The sequence below is a fragment of the Garra rufa genome, chromosome 6 (assembly GCF_049309525.1).
Source record: "Garra rufa chromosome 6, GarRuf1.0, whole genome shotgun sequence".
Taxonomy (NCBI): Eukaryota; Metazoa; Chordata; class Actinopteri; order Cypriniformes; family Cyprinidae; genus Garra; species Garra rufa.
Window position 1 is genome coordinate 7,238,587 of NC_133366.1, and position 23,932 is coordinate 7,262,518.

The 23,932-nt window shown below is 36.0% G+C and overlaps 1 protein-coding gene across 1 annotated transcript; it reads right to left on the reverse strand.

Annotated features, from left to right (window-relative positions):
• Window positions 1-1,732: 1,732 nt before the first annotated feature.
• LOC141336804 (mucosa-associated lymphoid tissue lymphoma translocation protein 1-like) lies at window positions 1,733-23,932 on the reverse strand. Its single transcript, XM_073842531.1, has 14 exons — window positions 23,874-23,932; window positions 23,053-23,177; window positions 22,835-22,967; window positions 22,479-22,654; window positions 20,894-20,990; window positions 19,435-19,470; window positions 18,105-18,308; window positions 13,921-14,098; window positions 13,694-13,768; window positions 13,476-13,603; window positions 7,559-7,708; window positions 5,138-5,295; window positions 4,105-4,221; window positions 1,733-1,768 (listed from the first exon to the last, which is right to left on the reverse strand). The coding sequence occupies exons 1-14, from the start codon at window positions 23,881-23,883 to the stop codon at window positions 1,733-1,735; spliced, it is 1,623 nt and encodes a 540-aa protein (XP_073698632.1). The 5' UTR covers window positions 23,884-23,932.

A 23,932-nucleotide genomic window follows, 5' to 3' on the forward strand; every position in this document is an offset into this window, starting at 1 on the left:
CTGGTTTCGTTTTTACAGAAACCGGTTGACGTGCATAATGAGGTGTCTGTGAGCACTGTGAAGCGGGCACATTTAACACTCCAAAGCATAGAGTTAATGCACTGTTGGTTTCGTTTTTACAGAAACCAACAGTGCATAATGTGGTGTCTGTAGGCACTGTGAAGCGGGCACATATACCACGTGTGACGCGCAATCGATCTGAGTCGATTTTATGTGCGCTGTGCTTGTGTGTAGAGATGAGCACTGGTTAGTGGGCATATTCTTACAACACGTGAAACACCATCGGCCGTAGCCGGGACACCAGATAATACACTTTATTGGGAGTTTATCTGTGTAGCCGTGGGAACGACTTTTGTGTGCAGGCAAACGGGCGACGGAGCCGGTTTGTTGGCTGCAGAAAACACTGGAACAGTCACATTTCCTGGGACTGGACGAGCGAATAACTTTGGTGGTGGGGGACCGGCAACAGCGGGACTCGTACACCGTCGTTTTCCTAGTTGCTAGGACGATTTCGGAGGCTCAGGTTTCAACTGAATCCTGGGCCGCGGGCCGCGTCTGGCGGGGCGGCGGCCGGACGAGAAAACATCAGAATCCGTTAACCACGGGTGCCTCTCAGCAACGGTGAGAGACCATGCTACGCAGCGCTGCGTCTGAACAGAATGCGCGTTCCCGCTCTGGCGGGAAACGGAAATCCTCCTCCTCCTTCATAGCCCCCTCTTGTCAGCGGCGTCGATGGAAGCGGTGGCATACAGCGGCCGCTTTACGTCCGGAACAGAGGCTGACGAGGTCGATGAAGCATGCGGGCGAACCGGCGAGCTTTGTCGGCTGGAGGAAGGGTCCGGGGCCCGCTGGGCACAGCGCTTTTTACGGCGCGACACCGCGCGGGCGGGGGAGCAGTCTCAGTGAAGAAGGCAGGCAAGTCCTCAGAGTCGCCATTGGCATCTGCACGAGCCGTATGAAAGCATCTTTAAAAAGACACTTTGCTCTCTTAGAGAAACAGTGTGTATCGCAGCGGCAACACACACTGTAGATTATAAAAGATTATAAAGGATATAGGCGCCGGAAAGCGCAGCAGGAAGGCACGGAAGGCGGCGTGGCCAGCAGCTCCAATGGCTCGTCCCGCTGAGATGCTTGCAGTCAACGGCGGCGGCTTCCTCTCCGGCTCCAGCGATGCGTGAGCTTCGCTTGAAGGATGAAAAAATCAGAGTGTAGCTACCTGCGAGCGATATTTATAGGCTGGGATCACGCCACTTTCGGCGGGAGATGACGTGTCAGGCGCGAAATGCACTCATTGGAGCTGACTTCGCGCCAAGCCTCGCTCGATAGGTGCTGCAGTTGCTGCGGAGCAGCCAATAGGCACGCAGTACGCCTCGCCTATGTCTGCTCACTGCGGCAACGCGTTTTACATTAATACAAAATTAAGGATAATTTTTTGGCTTCAATATCTCTCGCGGAAAGGATTTTCCCCTAGCGTTAGCTACGCAGTAAGAGTGACCTCTCGTAAGAGAACTCACAACCCTTAGTACCGATTTCTCACACTCACACTCGTACATATACACACTCGCACACGCTTCCAACAATGAACAAACAGACCACACTCAAACCACTCACATCAACTTATAATTTCATCCACACAACAATCTAATGGTACCATACGAACCCCACAAACACAGTCCTCCAGTTGAAACAGTGCGGGGATGGCCAAACGGCCACACGGATTAATATTCGGGTCTCACAATCTCTCGATGTCCAGTTCACTTGATGTGGTCTGGTCAGGCAGGCGAAAATGAAGTGAGGCAAGACAGAACGTCGCGGCAACGCGCGACCACAATAGTACTCGAAAGAACGAAGACAAAGACCCAAACGGAAATGGGATTATGAAATCATGCAAGCCCGCATATTTTGCGCGCGGAAATCTGCAATTTATGCGGCGAAAGTGCGGCATATTTGAAAAAATGCGTCCCCCGCATAAATATGCGGACTTTGGCTGATTATGCATGGAATCATGCGATCGCATAATCGCGTTTTTCTGGAGGGACTGGCTATTCTGACTTTATAACTCACAACTGCAAGGTTATCACACAATTCTGACTTTTTTCACAACTGACTTTTTTCTCGCAATTGCGAGTTTCTCACACAATTCTGATTTTTTTTCTCAGAATTGTGACTTTATATCTCAGAATTGCAAGTTTATATCTCATAATTTTGACTTTATATCTCACAATTGCAAGTTTATATCAGCAAATTCTGACTTTTTTCTCACAATTCTGACTTTTTTTTCTTACAATTGTTGGTTTATATCACGCAATTGCGACTTTTGCGACAATTCTGACTTTATTTCTCAGAATTGAGACTATATCTCTGACAATTCTGACTTTTCCTCACAATTATGAGTTTATATCACACAATTGCAAGTTTAAATTTGGCAATTCTGACTTTATAACAAACAATTGAGTTTATATCACCCAATTCTGCATTTGCCAGTATACTGTATATTACACAATTATGACTTTTTTTCATTAGAATTGCGCCTTTATTTCTCAGAATTGCAAGTTTAAATCTCGCAATTCTAATTTTATAACTCACAATTGCAAGTTAATATTACATAATTCTGACGTTTTTCTAGCAATTGCGACTTTTGCGTCAATTAATTGCGACTTTATATCTCTGAGTTGCTAGTTTATATCTCACAATTCTGACCTTTTTTCCTTGAAATTGTGACTTTTTATCTCACAATTGACTTAATAATCACACAATAGCAACTTCATTGTAATGTCGTGATAACCTTTTCTTAGTTTTTTATTCAGTGGCGGAAATGGGCTTTCATATTGTTTATCCTTTTTCATGTTAGTCTTCTTTTACCCTGTATAGTTTTGTTGCTATATATATATATATATATGTGTGTGTGTGTGTGTGTGTGTGTGTGTGTGACCCTGGACCACAAAACCAGTCATAAGGTTAAATTTTACAAAACTGAGATGTATACATCATATGAAAGCTCAATAAATAAGCTTTCTATTGATGTATGCTTTGTTAGGATAGGACAATATTTGGCCGAGATACATCTATTTGAAAATCTGAAATCTGAGGGTGCAAAAAAATCAAAATACTGAGAAAATCACCTTTAAAGTTGTCCAAATTAAGTTCTTAACAATGCATATTACTAATCAAAAATTACATTTTGATATATTTATAGTAGGAATTAATGTAACATGATCTTTACTTAATTTCCTAATGATTTTTGGCATAAAATAAAAATCAATAATTTTGACCCATACAATGTACTTTTGGCTATTGCTACAAATATACCCCAGCGACTTAAGACTGGTTTTGTGGTCCAGGGTCACATATATACATATATATATATATATATATATATATATATATATATATATATATGCTCACCAAGGCTGCATTTAAAATCTAATATTGTGAAATATTATTACGGTTTATAATAATGATGTTCATATTTTAAAATATAATTTATTCCTGTGATGCAAAGCTGAATTTTCATCAGCCATTACTCCAGTCTTCAGAGTCACATGATTCTTCAAAAAACATTTAGATGATAGTTTATGTTGTTGAAAACAAAGATTTCTATTTAAAAAAAGAAATGCTGTACTTTTCAACTTTTTATTTGTTAAAGTATGCTTGGGGGAGGTGGCTTCAGGTTCCAACAAAATATTAAGCAGCACAACTGTTTTCAACATTGGTAATAATGATTTCTGAGAGATCATGTGACACTGAAGACTGGAGTAATCATGCTGAAATTTCAACTTTGCATCAAAGGAATAAATTACATTTTAAAACATATTCACATAGAAAACAGTTATTTTAAATTGAAATAATATATCACAATATTACATTTTTTTAATAAAAAATGCAGCCTTGATGAGCATAAAAAGCGTCTTTAAAAACTATTAAAAATCTTACTGATCCCAAACTTTTGAACTTTGTGACCCATTTTAGGTTCATGATCTACCAGTTGACAACCAAGTGTTTTAAACCAATCATGTTTCAGTTTTCAGTGTTTCAAAATGCATTTTAGTTCTATACCAATATGCCATTTTTTTTATTTGAAAGACGAAAACTCTTTAAAAGTACCTGGAGTCTTTGAAGGCAACATAATCTGAGTGTGCAGTCAGGAGTTTCACCACTGTTCACAAGCAGACTGTCCATTTCTTCTGATCTACCAGAGGCTGAGAAAATGTCCTGCATTTGCTATAAAAAAAATAATTACCAATTAAACTGTAATCAAACAAACATATACAATACAAGTGAATGGTAATGTTAACAGTTAATAACTAATGATACTAAGGACAATTACATGTTTTCACCCCTAGAGGTCAGTAGACGCACTGTTTTGTTTTCATCCTGCTTTCTTTTTGGTGAACTTCTTGAACTTCACATTTGATTTGCAATAATTTTTTTTATGTTAAATCATAACGTTTCAATGTATTGTGGAAACAAAAATGCAGCTAAATACATGATACAGTCAAACCAAATTTATTCAGATACTTTCCACATTTCTTACATTATCACAGTTTATTCACTATAGTTTAGAAAATGGTAATAAAATATGACAAGAGCTCAAGAGCTAAAATGTGTCAGAACAAGTTCATCTTGATAAGCCAGATAACCTTCATAGAAAGGAATGTAACAAAACATGGTCAGGTCAAAGTATAAAATTCAAATTTTTGGAATTTAAAGGATTCTGAAAGTCTGACAGTAATCAGTAATCAACTCTGCCGGCTTTAAATGTTTAAAAATGATTAACAGTTGCAAACATTCGTTAGAAATAAAAAATAATAATAATCTTTAACCTATTACATTTTCAAGGTAACCTTCCCAACGCTGTCTGTTTCAACTCAACACCTACTTTGTCTAGAAAAGACTCAGGAAAGGAGTGAAACATTTTTTGTTTTATTATTGGTTTTAATGTTTATTGCCTTGCAACTTCCTTCATATTACATTAACAAGAATATAATGATGTTTTGTAATAATTCAAATACAAAACACTATGTAATGAACCCTCTTTCCTTTTCTGGGCTCTCCTGTCCTGACTCTCATATCCCCTTGTGTATCTATGTGTATGTGTCTATGTCAGCAAAAGAGGACATGAAAAGCTTTGACTTACTGGTTCACTCTCAAGAATCAAAGTGCAGTCTTGGGCCATGGCGCTTGTGTTTCTCACTGTACCAAACACAACCAGAACATTGGAGAACAGGGCAGAGAAACTCAGCTCCACCTTAACACCACAGTACTGAAAGTCCAGAGACCTCCGTCCAGGAAGAACTGAGAAAAACATGAGCAATCACATAAACACATAGCAATGTAATATTAGTTTAATTAATGAGAAGAAAAGGTCTATTCACATAACAGAGACCATCAAGTATTATTATTATTAAGCTGGTACAATAAGCTGATGCAAGCATGTTTAAAGGACAAATCAACAAAATGAGGCTCTCATATTTAAATGACAGCTGTGAAAGTTCTTAAATTGACAGATAAAATCTGTCACAGTCTAAAGTGAATAATGGAATCCGTTTGAATCAACTCAGTGAGGAAAATTTGGCTCTTTTTTTTTAAGAGGAAATCCATTTCCTTTTAACGCAGACATGGTTTATGAATGATCCTTCGGCTGTGATCTTACCATGAGTCATGTATCACAATCTAGCCCACAATGAAACCAAAACGGAAGTCACAAACTGTGAGATGGTTACGGGTGATAGAGCACTTTTGACTGTAGACACTGACTTTTACTTTTTGACTGTATTCAAATGTGCGTCTCTTTTAATGATGGTGAATCCTGCATTTTAAAGGGGTCACATTATGAATCAATGAATCTTGAATCATTTAAATAAAGACCTTAAAAAGTACAGCAGTAAAAACTGGCCAGTGAATTCTCAGAATCAAAAACTGTGTGGAAACTGGTTATGTACAGTACCATAAAACTAAATACTACACGTCACCCATATGTGACCCTAGACAACAAAACCAGTCATAACACGCACAGGTATATTTGTAGCAATAGCCAACAATACATTGTATGGGTCAAAATTATAGATTTTTTATGCCAAAAATCATTAGGATATTAAGTAAAGATCATGTTCCATGAAGATATTTTGTAAATTTTCACCACAAATATATCAAAACTTAATTTCTGATTAGTAATATGCACTGCTAAGAACTTCATTTGAACTTTTAGGGCGATTTTTTTTGCACCCTCAGATATTGTCCTATCCTAACCATACAATAATAGAAACCTTATATAAACCTAAATGTAACCTTATGAGTGGTTTTGTTGTCCAGGGTTACATATACACCTCCTTTCAAAGGTTTAGAATAATTAAGATTTTTGTTGCTTTTGAAAGGCTCTTATGCTCACCAAGGCTGCATTTATTTGATCTAAGTTACAATAAAAAGGAAATATTACCATAAAACATTCTAACAAGCAGACCTTTTCCCATGCTTAGTATGTTTGTAGAAAATGAAAACTCAAAAGTTTTTGGTAAGATCAAAAATAAGCTAAAATAATAATAATACTTACATAATAGTACTTTTACTCCACAAGGACAATATAAGTAATTCAAAAGTGACAGAAAAGACATTTTTAAAAGACTTTTGCACGCAGAGTCTGAAATTTTCATAAATCGTTCTTCGCTTTCCTGTCAAAATGCTTGTTACGGATGCGAAAACACAGAAAATCGAACCTGATCTGATTTTTTTTTTATGATGGACGAAAGTTTCGGAAGTACAAAAGTATTCATACCCCTTCATTTTTTCACATTTTGTTTTGTTGCAGCATTATGTTAAACTGCTTTAAATTACTTTGCAACTTTGCAAATTTATTAGAAATAAAAAACTGAAAAGATCCTGTTGCATAAGTATTCAAACTCTTTTCTGGGACACTCGAAATTTAACTCAGGAGCATTCATATTGCTTCTAGATGTTACTACACTTCGAGTGGAGTTAAACTGTGGCAAATTCATTTGAATGAGTATGATTTAGAAAGGCACACACCTCTCAGAAAAGGTCTAACAGCTGAAAATGCATATCAGAGCAAAAACCAAGTCCTGAGGTCAAGATAACTGCCTGTAGAGCTCAGTGACAGACTTGCGTTAAGGCAATGATCAGAGGTAGTACTCTTAATATTAGCTTCATAAAATTATGGCTCAACTACCGATGTCACATGGACTACTTTAATGATGTCCTTCCTACTTTTCGAGGCCTTGAATGTTTCAGTTGCGTTGCCATCTATGCAGGGTCAGAAAGCTCTCGGATTTCAATCAAAATTATCTTAGTTTGGAACGACATGAGGGTCAGTAATTAATGACAGAATTTTCATTTTTGGGTGAACTATCTATCTCTTTAAATATTCCAAACTTTTAACCAGTAAAATGGAATTCAAGTAGAAAAAAATATAAAGATATAGATAAAGATATAGGGCATATTTGTTTGTTTGTTTGTTTGTTTGTTTGTTTGTTTACACAGGATGCATTTGAGAAAAGAACTTTTGATGACTTAATATAAAGTTGGTTAAAGAATATGTAAATACCATTAGCCTGTTTCCAACAAGCATCGCGTCGGCGGAGCTCCATAGTGTGTCCAGATGTTCGCACAGGATCGGTCAAAGCCCGTGGCTCCTTTAGAGTGTGTCTGATCTCTACTACCTGCCTGCCACGAACCAGCGGGTCCTTCCCCAGATCTATAAAACAAAAGCTTTCATTACAAACCACACAATACTTTACATATTTATTACATAATACAGTTAATATGTTCTCTACACACTATACAATATGATCGATGTCTATCATGATTATCAGACACTGAAACATGACTCAGCAAATTGTCCAGATAATAGGGAAGTTAAAAACCTTTGAGGAACATGGTATAAGGTTCGTTCCCTAATTGCAAAAAAGGGTAAAAAAAAATAGCAATTCTCACATATTAAGTTCTGCTCTCAAAAAAGAAAAGTAGACTTGAGATGTGCTCTTTTTTTAGTGCAGAAACCTAAGAATTTACAGGATTTAACAACTGTAATATAAATTTTATTGCGTAAGCAATGCAAGCCGGGTCATTTTCTGTAGTAGCACAAAAATCCACACTGTATATTTATTTCCAGCTGTACAATTTATTACCAAATAAATATTTATAATATAACATTATTAGATAATACACGTAAATTAAAATGATCAAAAATTAAAAAATTATTAAAATCTGATCAAGATCTGATCTGAGTAAGATATTTCACATGAAAGATGTTCACATATAGTCCACAAAATAATAGTTGAATTTATAAAATTGACCCCGATCCAAAGTTTACATACGCTTGATACTTAATACTGTGTTGTTACCTGAACGATCCACAGCTGGGTTTTTTTGTTTAGGGATAGTTGTTCATGAGTCCCTTGTTTAAACTGCCCACTGTTCTTTAGAAAAATCCTTCAGGTCCCACAAATTCTTGGTTTTTCAGCATTTTTGTGTATTTGAACCCTTTTCAACAATGACTGTATGATTTTGAGATCCATCTTTTCACACTGAGGAAAACTGTTACAGAAGGTCCAAACGCTCACTGATGCTTCAGGAAAAAAAAAACAATGCATTAAGAGCCAGAGGGTGAAACTTTTTTAATTTGAAGATCAGGGTAAAGTGAACTTATTTGGTCTGCTGGGAAACATGGAACTATCTTCTGTAGCTTCTGAAAGACAGTACTAAATGAAAAAATATGATATTTAGGCAAAATAAGAAAAATGTACACAAAATGTAAAAGTACACATTCTGTTCAAAAGTTTTCACCCTCTGGCTCTTAATGCATTGTGTTTCCTTCCGTAGCATCAGTGAGTGTTTGAACCTTCTGTAATAGCTGCATATGAGTCCCTCAGTTATCCTCAGTGTGAAAAGATGGATATCAATATCATACAGTCATTGTTGGAAAGGGTTCAAATACACAAAAATGCTGAAAAGCCAAAGAATTTGTAGGACCTGAAGGATTTTTCTGAAGTTTAACTGTTCAGGACAAACAAGGGACACAGCTGTGGATCATTCAGGTAAGAACAGTATTAAGAAACAAGTGTATGTAAACTATTATTTTCTCTTGTGGACTAGATGTAAGCATCTTTTATCTAACAAATCTTATTCAGGTCAGTACTAAATAAACAATAAAATAAATTAACGGTAAAATAATTAACATTTTGCAGATTCTGAAAGGGGAATGAAAACTTTTGACCTCAACTGTAAGTGTTTCCTGAGCACCAAATCAACATATTAGAATGATTTCTGATTTCTGAAAAAAAAATTTTTCACGTTTTAAAATATATATTAATATATAAAAATGTTATTTTAAATTGTAATTACAATTACAATTATTAATTACAATTATTTTTGAATTTTTACAATTTCAATTTTTTAGACATTTTTGATCAATTAAATGCAGCCTTGGTAAACATAAGAAACATTTAAAAAAATACTCACTCCGAACCAGTGTTGTTTTTGACAACCATCTTAGATTTAGTCTTAGTCTTAGTCTTTTGGACTAAAATGCTTAGTCAAATTTTAGTCACTTCTATATGTGATAGTTTTAGTCCAATTTTAGTCGACGAAAAGTCAAAAAGGTTTTAGTCTAGTTTTAGTAAAAAAAAGGAAAAAGGTAGTCTTTTAACAAATTAATGTAGGTCAGTAAGTATTTTGCTGTTGGGTAGTGTCACTTATAAGTTCTGAAAATAGCAGATCTATAGTTCAACACAATGTGAGCTTCCGGATCGACTATTTTCACCAATAATTACAATAATGAAGGTATGTTTTAGAACATAAAAGACAAACAAGGATGGAATGCTAAAACGGCTTGCCATACTAGTATAGCAAAGAGTATTTAATGCTAAAATGGCTTGCCATAGCGTCAGATACTTTTTAAGTTTTAATTGGCATGCACAATAAGTGGAAATGTCATGCATTTTAAACGTCTGACGGACCACCCACTAATATTTCCGTCTATTCTCGTCTCGTCAACGAAAACTCACACACGTCTCGTCATGTTTTAGTCATCAACGAGCCATTTTTATCTCGTCATCGTCTCGTTATCGTCATGAAAAAAAGTGGCGTCAACGAAATGATTTCGTCATCGTCATCGTTGACGAAAACAACACTGCTCCGAACTTGAATAATAGTGTAGATAAATACATACAAAAACTTGTACCCCCCAAAAAAAAACAATTACTAGCCAGAAATACAGAGTAAAAACAGTAAAACAGCCGAGTTTTGAGCTGTGCTTTACCAGTAACCAGTGTCGAAGCACTGATTTATGATCAAAGACAGTTATTGAGACAGGAAGCAGCATATAGTGTTTGTGGGCATGACAAACAAAGTGATAATGGCAGTGGGACAGGGTGCAGACAGAGCAACAACCATACGAGAAAGGAGGAGGGAGGGTAAGTAGGGCACTCCACAGCCGTCCCTGGGTTAAGCGCTCTCAAATTTCCCCACCTGAGCACAGCAGCCAGAAAATGAGGTCACATGCTTTGGCAGCTACAATATAAAAAGCCAAGTGCTGTTACCAAAGAGACCAATCAAACAACCAAATAAGCTCTCTGCAGGGAGAGGGGGGATTATCTCAACCATTAAAACATAAATCCACATTCACATCATGCCATGGAGCGTACGGATCAAGGAAGGAAACCAGTGTCTGGCATACAGTAGATGTCAACCAGTTGCTGCTCTAACAAGTGCGCCAAGTTTAAATCCGCTAATGATCGAAAGCACTGAAAGACACCGTGACCTTGTTCGTTACATCTCACTACATGGGTGAAGTATGATGTAATATGACAATATCTTGTTATTACAGTGCTTGCAAGGCACCACTGTTTTGAAATTGCTCATACATCCTGGTTAGGGTTTGATTTTTTATTTACTCACTCCCATGTCATACAAGATGTTTATGTTATCTTTCTTCAGTTGAAAAGAAATTAAGATTTTTGAGGAAAACGTTCCTATATTTTTCTCCATATAGTGGACTTCAATGGGGATCAACGGGTTGAAGGTCCAAATTGCAGTTTCAATGCAAGGCTCTATATGATCCTAGCCTAGGTATAAGGGTCTTATCTAGCGAAAAAATATCATTTTGTAAAAATGTAAAATTTATATACTTTTTAACCATAAATGCTTATCTTGCACTAGTTCAACCTCACATATTACGTAACCACGCACATGTGACGTAGGCAGAAGTACCGACCCAGTGTTTACAAAGCGAATGTGCAAAGAAAGTCAAATCCTGGAATGTTTTCCTCAAAAAACTTAATTTCTTAACAAAGAAATAAAGAAAGACATGAACATTTTGGATGACATAGGGGTGAGTAAATTAATTATCAGGAATTTTTTATTTAGAAGTGAAATAAACCTTGTCTAATCGATTCAATTTGTTAAATAATTTATTGAAATTTCACCAATAAAAGTTTATATTATTAACTATTATTATTTAGCTTTTATTAGCTATTATAGCTTATAGCTTTTTATTACCAAATACAGGAGTAATCAAATAATTGCATACAACTTTAATCATTTAATTTAACCTTTAAATATAATACAATTAAATTTAAACAACTGGCTTGGCAAATAAAGTGCTGCACAATAGAGGTGTACAGTTTTCAAAAATCATGTGACATTCCTTAAATTATATTTTAATAAATTGCATTATTGCATTGTTTTTATTAATTTGAAAAGTACGTTCTACAAAATGGTTTTATCATATGAAATAGCAAAACGCACATGAAGTAAACTCTTAGAGCAGCTCTGGAGATGAAATTCACATAGTCACTAAAAAACAGACATTTGTCTTTACTTAATATGATTAATTCATCCAAATTTTGACAAATTCTGTGACATTCCACATTATACAGTAAATATTAAATATATTTCAATTATACCCAGTGCATACACAAATATTCAATTGAAAAAGTAATGTTTTAATAAATTGTAATATTTAATTGTTCTTATTACTTTGAAAGGTACTTTCTACCAAATAGTTTTATCAAACGAAATAGTAAAATGCTCATGAAGTAAACTCTAAGAGCAGCTCTGGGATTTACGTGTAGATGTCCTCATATAGTGAGACAGTAAAAACGTGTGTGCTTGAGTATATACAGTAAGAAGCCAAAATCTGTGACATTACACGTTATACTGTAAATTAAATTTTTATGACTGGATTCTGTGATTCCGTCCACTTCTTTCACATCACAGTAGTGTTCATTTTGTTAATGAAAACTATGACAAAAACTGTTTGTTGATAAGCCTTTTTTCTATGGCTAAAACAAAACGATGAAGAAACGACAATAAGATAATAACAGAGGTCTATAAACTGTGCCATTCTTTAAAAATTATTGTTTTACTTTCATGTACTTTCAAAGCTTTCATGTTTGCGGTTAAAATCCCCGAATCGGAGTTTCTCTATTAAATGGATTCATTTTCTGACCAGTGTTTTGCTTATTTTTTGCAATCTGGCAACCACATGCTTGATCTTCAATACGGAAACGCCTACAAAATGATCTAAAAACACCAACAGGCTTAAATGGCAGTGTCATTCAGCCTGTCTGTGTTTTGAGATCTCAACTATTTTGTGATTGTGGATTGCGGAAAAAATGCACTTACTCAACCGCTGTTATTTTAATAGAGAAACATTATTGCAAATTGGAATTATTGGAATTGCTATTAGGAATTTCAGAGTTAAAATTGTAAATTAAACAATTTTTTTGTTTTTACCAGTTTTCATAATATAGACAGAGAGAGTGCAAGTCTCTGATATTAATTTATATATTAAATATCCTATAATAAATCAAGTGCAACATCTGAAATCTAAAAAGTAATTTCTCAAATGACAACAATCATTGCAATTATAATTTTGGAGAAAAAAAAAAGTTTTTATCAGTTTATCAAGTGACGAAAATGTTACTTAAGTTTTAACTGAATAACCTAGACCAAAACTCTCAGACATTTACTGAACTAAACTTGACAAAGCAAAAACAGGGTTGACTAAAAACAATAACTAAACATTGACACAAGAATAAGACTAAGACTAATTTAAAAGACTAAGACTAAACTAAAAATGGCTGGCAAAATTACCACTACATCACAGAAATCATAAGATCCTACTATTCTTTGTCCCCAAATGTAAGACTTTTACATTTAAATTTAAATTTTACCGGCTCACACAGAAGTCACTTTCACACCAAGCAGCTTTCTATTGATAAACACAGCAAAACTCCTATCCTATCAAGACTATCTTGAACTTGTCGCAAAATCTGCATGGGGAAATCTTTCACCCTTGTCCGAAGTTCACGACCGTGTGCATTCCATTTGAAATGACTATTTCGCCCACGAACATGTAACCGCACGGCACCTTCAGAAGGAAGCTGCCTTTGTAGGCAGTAGGCGGTGAGGCAGCTCTCCAAGTTTCGGAAAAGACGAGTATTGGTAACAGCACTCACCCTCAGAGACCTGCTCCAAGACATGGGTCACCCTCTCTGGCTTCAAGACATGTTTGTTCAGGTACTTGGTGAAGATCCCAGTGCTCTTCCCACCATCCTGGACCTCAAACGCCTCTGCATCTTCACTCCTGTGAGAGTATACAACAATCACTGTTGTTTACAATGTTTTGCTAGAGGCTTTGCTAGAAGAACTGTCGCCTAGTTATGACAGTACTTACGTGGCGTATCCATACACAGTGTTGCCCAGAGGAGCCAAAGGCCTAATCTCAGAGGAAGGACCTTTTTGCTTGTACCTGGAGGATATAAAATTGTAACAGTGTAGCAGCTTGCCAAATAACAATCTTGTAACATTTCCAGAACAATTCCAAGAATCCGGAATTCTGAATAGACGGGTAACTTCCTAGCAAAAAAGAAGTTGCACAAGATCATGTTCATGCAGGCCTACCATTTCCTACAAGTGTCCAGGAGAATGACGTTGAGCTGGGCTTTTCTCTCCTGCATACTGTGCATCACTCTTTGTACGCACACACAGTTTTCCGTACGGTAGGGTCGTGGAGCGTCGATAGCCACTAGATAATTTCTGCCAGAGTGCTCATAGCCATGGCCAGCGTAGTAAAAAAGAGCTGAAATTGGGGAAAGAGAAAGTGTGTTTTTGATGGTCTACAATATTGTGTAATATGTTTCTGTTTTAGGTATACTGTTGAGTGTCTTTTATATACAACACTGCCTTTTTTTAAAGATGACACATCAGGAAAATCTGACTTTTTCCAGTGTTTAAGTGCTATAATCGGGTCTCCAGTGCATCTACTAACCCAGTGAAAAAGACAACCCAATAAACTTTCTCTGCAATCTTGTAAAAAAACAAGCAGATTTCGTTCCCCCACAATGGTGTACCAGTTATAACGCCATGGCGAAAGTTCAAGCAAAGCACGCTAACTGTTCTGTCATTGGATGCACAGACAAGCACAGGACACTGTTTAAAATCCCAGCCTCAGAGGAGAAAAGAATGCAGTGGATTTACTGATTTATTTACTGTATATTACGCTGCTTCCACACAGATCTAATATAAACATGTGATTTCTTTCCCAGCTGTTTACTTTCACAGACATAACTGACTGTTTTTGTAACTCTTGTGTTTTTTAACATAAACTTGTGTGTATTTGACAGTTTAAGCGCAATAAGACATGAAAGAGAACTAGTTTAGTATTTACATGCCGTGTGACAGCCACTTTCTGTCTGTGTGCTTCGCATGTGTGCGTTTAGAAGACCATATATCAGAAGTTTAAACGAATATGGTTTACAACTAATGATTTTAGCACGATAGACATGTTATTCAAAACCAAACAGATGTTTTTTGGCAGAGTATCTGAGCTTCAAGCTGTAAAGGCATAGCCCTATTCTGGACACTTTCTGGGGACACCTGAGACTTGTATTACATATAGTAAAAAGGTTGAAAAAGTTCACAGGAAGGGAGATTCAAATCTTGGGAAACAAAGAAAACTGGTGTTGTAACTGTCAAATCTTTCATCTCAAAGGAAAGCGCACTAAAAAAGAAAAATTCTGTCATCATCTGCTCACCCCCATGGCATTTCAAACTTGTATGACATTCTTTCTTTCAAAGGAACAAAGAAGATTTTTTTGAAGAACATCCAAGCCATTCTTTTTCGATAAGCATCAAAGTATCATCAAAGTTCTTTCGACTCCAGTGACTGCTTTCAGAACCAGCTGATCCGGTTGATCAGTGAATAACAACTTACAGAGGACATAATACGCAGTTTCTCCCAATCACATGTTAATCTAGAGTACGTACAGTGGCTTGCGAATGTATTCATACCCCTTCATTTTTTTTTCACATTTTATGTTGCTGCCTTATGTTAAACTATTTTAAATAACTTTTTTCCACATCAATCTACACTCCATGCACCATAATGTACAAGCAAAAACAGAATTGTCACAACTTAAGAAATGTATTAAACTGAAACAAGTACATTGCATAAGTATTCATACCCCTAATTCAGTACTCGGCTGAAGCACTTTTACAGCCTCAAGTTGTTTTGGGTATGATGCAACAAGATTTGCACATCAACATTTGGCAACTCTTTAACTCTGTCAGCTTGAATGGGGGCTGGCAGACATTTTCAGGTTTCTCCAGAAACGTTTGAGTGGGTTCAAGTCCAGATTGTGGCTGGGCCACACAAGGACATTTACAGTGTTGTCTATAAGCCACTCTTGCTTTGTGCTTAGGGTCATTGTCCTGTTGGAAGGTGAACCTTCTGCCCAGTCTGAGGTTCTGAATGCTCTGGACTGGGTTTTCATTAAGGTTTTCTCAATATTTTGCTGCACTGAGTTTTTCTTGTACTCTGACGAGTCCCTCAGTCCCTGCCACCGAAAAACAGCACACAGGCACACTTTAATTTTGGGAAGGAAATCTGCAGGTGACGAGCAGTGCCTGGTTTTCTTCTGACATGATGCTAAAAATTGAGGTTCATTAGACCACAGAATCTTGTTTATCACAGTTTTGAGGGTCCTTTAGGTGCTTTTTTGGAAATTATAAGTGTGTTTTCATGAGTCTTCACTGAGGAGAGGATTGAGTCTCTCTTAAGCCACACCACCATAAAGCACAGATCGATGAAGTGATGTTTGTCCTTCTGTAAGTTTTCTCGCATCTGCATATATGATCATGGAACTCAACTACAGTGACCATCAGGTTCTTGATCACCACTCTAACCAAGGCACTTCTCCATAAATTGCTCAGTTTGGCCAGGAGGCCAGCTCTAGGAAGAGTCGTTGTTTCAAACTTCTTCCATTAAGGGTAACAGAGACTACATTCTTCTGTGAAACTTCAATGCAGCTTCAATTACTTTTTCCCCAGATGTGTGGCTTGATCCAATCCTATCTCTGAGTCCTACAGGCAGGTATCTTTTTACCTCAGGGCTTTTTGCTCTGATATGCCTTTTTTCAGCTGTTAGACCTTTTATTAAGACGTGTGGCGCTTTCCAATCATACCCATTCAGTTGAATTTGCCACAGGCAAAGTGTAGTAACATCTACAAGCAATATGAACATCTGCGCTAAATTTCAAGTGTCCCAGATATGGGTTAAAATACTTATGCAATGGAATATTTTTATTTTTTTAATAAATTTACAAAGCTGTTAAAAACCTGTTTTGCTTTGCCATTGTGGTGTATGGAGTGTAGATTGATGTGGAGAAAAAGTAATTTAAAGCAGTTTAACATAAGGCAGCAACATAACAAAATGTAAAAAAATAAATAAAGGGGTTTGAATACTTATGCATGACACTGTATAGAGTAGTAACACATCCTTCATATCTCCCAAGAGTCTTTAGATTTATCAGATTTACAAAAGACAGATACAGCTACTGCTTCTCTCCGAAAACAGTCGAGCTCCCAAAGGCGCGTGAAATAAATCAAACAGGAACAAAAACCTGAATTACCTATCGCTAAAAATCAGATCCAGCCATATATATTCGATCCTTAATCAGATTCTGGCAACTTTTGTAACCTGAATGAAGAACATTGATGGGAATGCTGTCATTATTATGTCATACATGGCTATACTAAAAAAAAAAAAACTTTCCAAAACGTATATGAGGCTATGTTTACACCAGTGCATTTTCGTTTTGAAAATGCATAACATCTGCTACGGTTGCGCCTGACGTTTATACTACTTCGCTGTTTTTGACCGTCAAAATCTGAAACTCCAGGGTTGCATTTCAGTGTTCATAATGATACAAAGTAATGAGTAAAGTAATCTTAATTTCTGGGTGAAACATGAAAACTACACAACTTTAATTACAACACTTCATATTTTGATGATGCTCTGTGACTAACTATTACTACGACATCAGTGACATGTAACCTGCATTGACAACAGTACAGAGGCTACTAATGACTACACACTTCTCATATTGAATACACCACGTGCCAAAATGATCTTCATTATGAGGTGGTTTGCAATTCTAATTCGAAAAAGGAAAGTCCAATGTGGGCTAGCTAAGCAACCAGTAGAAATCTGTTGGCTAAATCTGTTGGCCAGGTTTCTTAAGATAAAAGCAGTAAGGCACACTTCTTCCCACAGATCTCTTATCAGCCAATCAACAGACAACAGCATTTCAATGTCATTCTGAAAAAAGCCCTTTCACTGAAAGTGCTGTGGTTTTTTTAACCATGACATGCACTGATACTGTATCACCGGAAAACAAAGCTTTTTTTCCACTGAAATGGAACTTCCTCTGATTCGTCACTGAGACGCTCCAGTTGATGTTGACATTGAGCAACAATAAAATTAAACTTTTTCAGGAGATATTTGAATGGACTCTGTAGTGACCAGCACTGGAAAAAACGTCCATCAGCAGAAAACATACACTATGGAGACACAATGGGTAGCACTGATAACCACAAATTCAAAGTGAGAAATCCAGAAGATTGAAATTAGCATGTGATTGCACGTTATTTGCCGTCTCACCCTGAAACTTTCACCTCAAACAAGCCATTGCATGAGTGCAAACTCTACATCCTGTGAGAGAAATTATTTTAGTTAAATAAGTCATGTGAAACACACCAGGCATTTCCTACTGGCTCCTCCAGCAAACCCAGAACTTGTGACTCACCATACACTCCATGGTCCAAGAGCTGCAAGAACTTGTCAATAGCAGCCTGCATTTCCTGAAGGGTGAGATCGAGCAGAGAGACCACTCTGAAGCCTAGCTGTTGCAGAAGATTGGCCAGCTCATGCACGTCCATGGTGGGGGCCATCAGACCAGGATGGTAGTTATAGTTCAGGTTCCCAATCAATAATGCCACTTTGTCGGTTGCTAAGGGAAAGAATTAGTTTGGCTTCATTAAGTTGTTTATAAATGTATTTGTAAACCATATTTTATTACATTTAAAATATATAGCCAGTCAAAAGTTTTTGAACAGTAAGATTTTTGCTGCTTTATTTGATCCAAAGTACAGCAGAAACAGTTACATTTTGAAACATTTTAAATAACTATTTTCAATTTGAATATATTTTAAAATCTAATTTATTCCTGTGATTCCAAAGCTGAGTTTTCAGAATCTTTACTCACATAAATACAGTCACATAATTCTTCAGAAATCTTTCTAACATTCTTATTTGCTGCTCAAAAAACATTTATTTATTATTAAGTTGAAAACAGCTGAGAAAATTGTGTTTCAGGTTTCTTTGATAAATAGAAAGTATTTATCTAAAATAGAAATTATAAATGTCTTTATCATCACTTTTGATCAATTTAAAGCCTCGGTTTTAATTATTGATAATAATAATAATAAAATATGTTTCTCGAACAGCAAATCAGAATATTAGAATGACTTCTGAAGGATCATGTCACACTGAAGACTGGAGTAATGATGCTGAAAATTCAGCTGAGAAATCACAGGAATAAATTACATTTTAAAATATGTTCAAATAGAAAACAGCTATTTTAAATAGTAAAAATATTTCAAAATTGTACTGTTTTCGCTGTACTTAGGATCAAATAAATGCAGGCTTTGTGAGCAGAAGAGATTTAAAAAAAACATTTAAAATCTTACTATTCAAAAACTTTTGACTGGTAGTGCACATGTGTACATTTATTTTACTTATTACATCTTAAAAGTAATAATAAAAAAAAGTATCTAAATGGAATCCTGCATTAGCTTTGAATGCAGTTCAATTAAGAATTTGACTTTCTAGGATTTCTTAAATCTCAACGACTTTTAAACTTTTAATAATTTCCATAACTGGGGCAGGCTTCCAATTCATTATTTGAAAACCCCCTGATATGTCAAGATTTTCCACAACTGTGACAATCCTATATAACTGACCGTGTTTGTTTTCTAGGGGAAATATTAAAGGTGGGCGTATTGTGAAACAAAGTTAAGTACTAAGTCTAATTTTAACTTGACATGAGCTGAAAAAAGCTTTTGTCTGTGACCTACCCATAAGCGTGGGCGTTGGTTGTTGATCTGGAGGCGCTGTGGGGGAACCAGAAGGAAACATTTTGAAAGAGCATGAGAAGTGTTACCATGCCGCTGGATGTTAGTTTGTGTTCTACTAGTTTCACTATGGAAAAAAAAAAAACTTTCAGAACGTTAACATTATTTGTGTTCCACAAAGTGACAAGTCAAAAAGGGAAGTTTTTTCACTGAGCTGGTTTCATTCTAACTTTAGTTGTACTCTCATGTATCTAAGGACCTGTTTAGACTCTAAATACAATTCAGTTCCTGATTGTTCTTAACTCACAATTTGCGGAAAGTACCAGTAATTTGAAACTAGCCTGGAACTACACTGAGCACAAAGAATTCATGACCCAGAGCTGAAGACTGTATGGCTTCCTTTATTAATGTTGTCATCAAATTGCTTTTCATCACACAGCAAGCTGCTAAGAAGATCTGACAGTGTTAATGTGCAAGTCAAATCGAATCATGATGGCACAAAGTCATGAAAGTGTGAAAGAATTGTCAAATTTAATGCAATAATTTAGTGCAAGATCTAGTGGTGCACGATATGACCAAAATCTTTTATCACGATATGAGTCATTTTATTTCATGGTAACTATATTTATCACAATATAGTTATTTAAGTTTAGAAGTTTCATAATTCACAGAAAACTAATACTAGCTCAGTTTACTGAAATATAAGTAATCAAAAACAATAGGACAAAAAAACTAATGTATAAAAAACACTGCATATTCTTCACTGTGTAAATCAAATATATATGTCTTATTATAATTACAAAAGTGATCTAGTCAAGAGCAGTAAGAGATTTTCTTTCCTTTGTTGTTTGAGTAACGTGAATGACAGACTGCTATCATTTTAAGAGCTGCCCGAATGCAATATACTGTACACGGGTTTTCTTTCTCAGCTGTTTGCTTTTACTTAAAACCTAAATTACTGCGTTTGAGGATACTTGCAAAGACAGGCAGTTTGACATATACATAGACATATATGTATATTTAACCATTCAAGGCCTATCCACCTTATTTTATTAATGTGAAAGTAAGCCATTTCCTGTGAATGTGCGAGACTTCCAGTTCATTCCGCTGTAGGGAATTGAGAAGAATAACAATAAGTGCGATAAACAGTAAAACTGTTTGCACTACAAACCAGTGTGTTCATTATTAAGATAATACATTAAAATAATATGGTAGGACATACCAATTTGCAATATCAAGCTGCAAAACGAGCTGTTTTGCACAGCAAAAAACAGTTGGAAGCGAATGACTGATACACGTATCGAATCATCCCTATGTGGCAGAGATGCTGATAAAGAACAATACGTCCAGAACAAGCTGTATGAATGGCCTCTAAAGTCTCTAAAAAAACTATTCCAAAATGGAAGCTGTGTCAATGACAGGCTTGAAAAGCTTGACATAAACAGCCGTTGGCGACTCTTACCAATCTCAATCTCGGATGCTTCAGACCATCTTTCCTCCAAACTATTTGACACAGCACAGAGGTATGAGCCAACAGTGTCTGCACTAGCATTTTCTATCTAAACAAAGAAAACCAAATGCATGACATGATTATTTTAGGCAGCTGTGTACCAATGAGTCAGTCATTACAGTCAAAACAAATTGCTCACATTTAAAAACAATGACCAAACCCAACTTGCACATACAGTTAAAATCAAAAGTTGACATACACCTTGCAGTATTTGCAAAATTTCACCAAAATTAGAGGGATCATGTAAAATGCATGTTTTTTTTTAATTTATTTAGTACTGACCTGAATAAGTCTGTTCTTCAGAAAAATCTTTCAGGTCCCACCGATTCTTTGGTTTTTCAGTATTTTTGTGTATTTGAATCCATTCCAGCAATGACTGTATGATTTTGAGATCCATCTTTTCACACTGAGGACAACTGAGAGACTCATATGCAACTATAACAGAAGGTTCAAATGCTCACTGATGCTCCAAAATGAAAAACTATGCATTAAAAGCCAGAGGGTGAAAACTTTTGACTGGAATGAGGATATATACATTTTTCTTATTTTGCCTAAACATCATATTTTTTTCATGTAGTACTGCCCTTCAAAAGCTACAGAATATACTTACATGTTCCACAGAAGACAAAATAGGTTAAATTTACCTTGATCTTCAAATTCAAAAAGTTTTCACCCCCTGGCTCTTATGATGCTTTCTTTGGAGCATCAGTGATTGTTTGAACCTTCTGTAATAGTTGCATATGAGTGCCTCAGTTGTATTCAGTGTGAAAAAAATGGATCTCAATATCATATAGTCATTGTTGGAAAGGGTTCAAATACACAAAAATGTTGAAAAACCAAAGCATTTTTTGGGAACTGAAGGATTTTTCTGAAGGACAGCAGGCAGTTTAACTGTTCAGGACAAACCAGGGACTCGTGAACAACTATCACTAAACAAAAAAACAGCTGTGGATCATTCAGGTAACAACACAGTATTAACAATCAAGTGTGTGTAAACTTTTAAACAGGGAAATTTTTATAAACTGAACTATTATTTTCTCTTATGTAAACTATATGTAAACATCTTTTACAGGGGGCAGCCGTGGCCTAATGGTTAGAGAGTCGAACTTGTAACCCAAAGGTTGCGGGTTCGAGTCTCAGGTCCGGCAGGGATTGTCTGTGGGGAAGGTGAATAACCAGCACCCTCTCCACCCTCAATACCACGACTGAGGTGAGTCCCTTGAGCAAGGCACCGTACCCCCAACTGCTCCGGGTGTGTGTTCACGGTGTGTGTGTGTGTGTGTGTGTGTGTGTGTGTGTGTGCACTTGGATGGGTTAAATGCAGAGCACAAATTCCTAGTATGGGTCACCATACTTGGCCTTACTTCGTTTCCTTTCCATGACAAAAATATAACATGAATGATGTATGATCCTTCTTATTCTGGTAAAATAATTAACATTTTGCAGATTCTGTAAGGTAAGGTGTGACTTCAACTGGAAAAATGAATCAATACGATACCAAAACAGCTAGAGACAAAGAGTGGTACAGTGGCCTTACCCTAAGCGTTTCTGTGGTCTGTTTAGGAAGAGCGCGACCGTTTCGGTACCACTGGTAGGTAGGCGCAGGCTTGCCTAGAGCTGTGCATTTCAGAGTGAAAGTCTCCCCTGGTTTTACTGTTTGGCTTATCGGGTGAATGACTATATGGGGTTCCCCTCTCCATGTGTGAGAAACACCTAAACACAATGCATCACTTTATCAAACAGATACTACAATCCTAAAACTGGCACACTGAGCCAAACCTTGCAAAATAAATCACTGATAAGTAAATGTCAGTCTCGGTGTAACTAATAGGTTCATGGACCAGATGATTAATGCAGATGCTAATAAAAATGAAATTAGATAATGGAAAGTACCTGGTTCATCTAGGATTCTCACTTTTACCCATTCTGTGAACTGATAGTTACAGTACAGGTCGCTCACTCTACAAATATACTTTCCAGATCTCTGGAGAGAGACGGTGAGCTCAGGCTCTGTACCACCTATGACCTGTAAAGATTAAACATTATGTTATTTATTTCTCACAGTATTGATATTAACCTTTAAAAAAAAGGAATCAAAGATTTGAACAAACCTCTATCTGTTGTTTATCAAACCACTGATACTTCAATACACCAGTGCCTTTTGCTTGAACTCTTAAGGTCACCTCATGGTTTGGTGGTACACACACAGACAACGGCTGCTGCAGAATAACAACTTCTGCCCACAAAAAAAAAAAAAAAAAAGTATATATATATATATATATATATATATATATATAAACAATTTACCAGTTAAAAGATTTTGAACAGTAAGATATTAATGTTTTTTAAAGAAGTATCTTCTGCTCTCCAAGCCTGCATTTATTCAAAGTACAGCAAAAACAGTACAATTTTTAAATATTTTTACGATTTAAAATACCTGTTTTCTATTTTAATATTTTTTTAAATATAATTTATTTCTCTGATATCAAAGCTGACATTTTAGCATCATTACTTCAGTCACATGATCCTTCAGAAAATATTCTAGTATTGTGATTTGCCACTCAAAAAAACATTTATTATTATTATTATTATTGTCAAAAACAGCAGTTCTTGAACAGCAAATCAGCATACTACAATGATTTCTGAAGGAGTAATGATGCTGAAAATGTAGCTTTGATCACAGAAATAAATTACATTTTAAAATATAAACAAATAGGAAATAACTATTTTAGTTATTTATATAAAAGTAAAAGTATTTCAAAATGTCTCTGTTTTTGTTGTACTTTGGATCAAATAAACGCAGGCTTGGTGACTTCTTAAAAACATTAAAAATCTTACTGTTCAAAAACTTTTGACTAGTAGTGTATGTATACTTTTATTTTATTTAGGTTTGTGGAACTAATACGCATAAGGATAAATATAATATACACACCAGTTCTCATGACTGTCGGTGCTACTCTTTAGTGTGTAAGGGCCTAGACCGCAATAGTG

Coding starts and splice junctions, on each gene's coding strand:
- LOC141336804 (XM_073842531.1), bottom strand. Junction 22,968..23,052: donor TTGATAAACAACAGATAGAG/GTTTGTTCAAAT, acceptor TAATCTTTACAG/GTCATAGGTGGTACAGAGCC. Junction 1,769..4,104: donor GTTGCCTTCAAAGACTCCAG/GTACTTTTAAAG, acceptor CTGCCTGACCAG/ACCACATCAAGTGAACTGGA.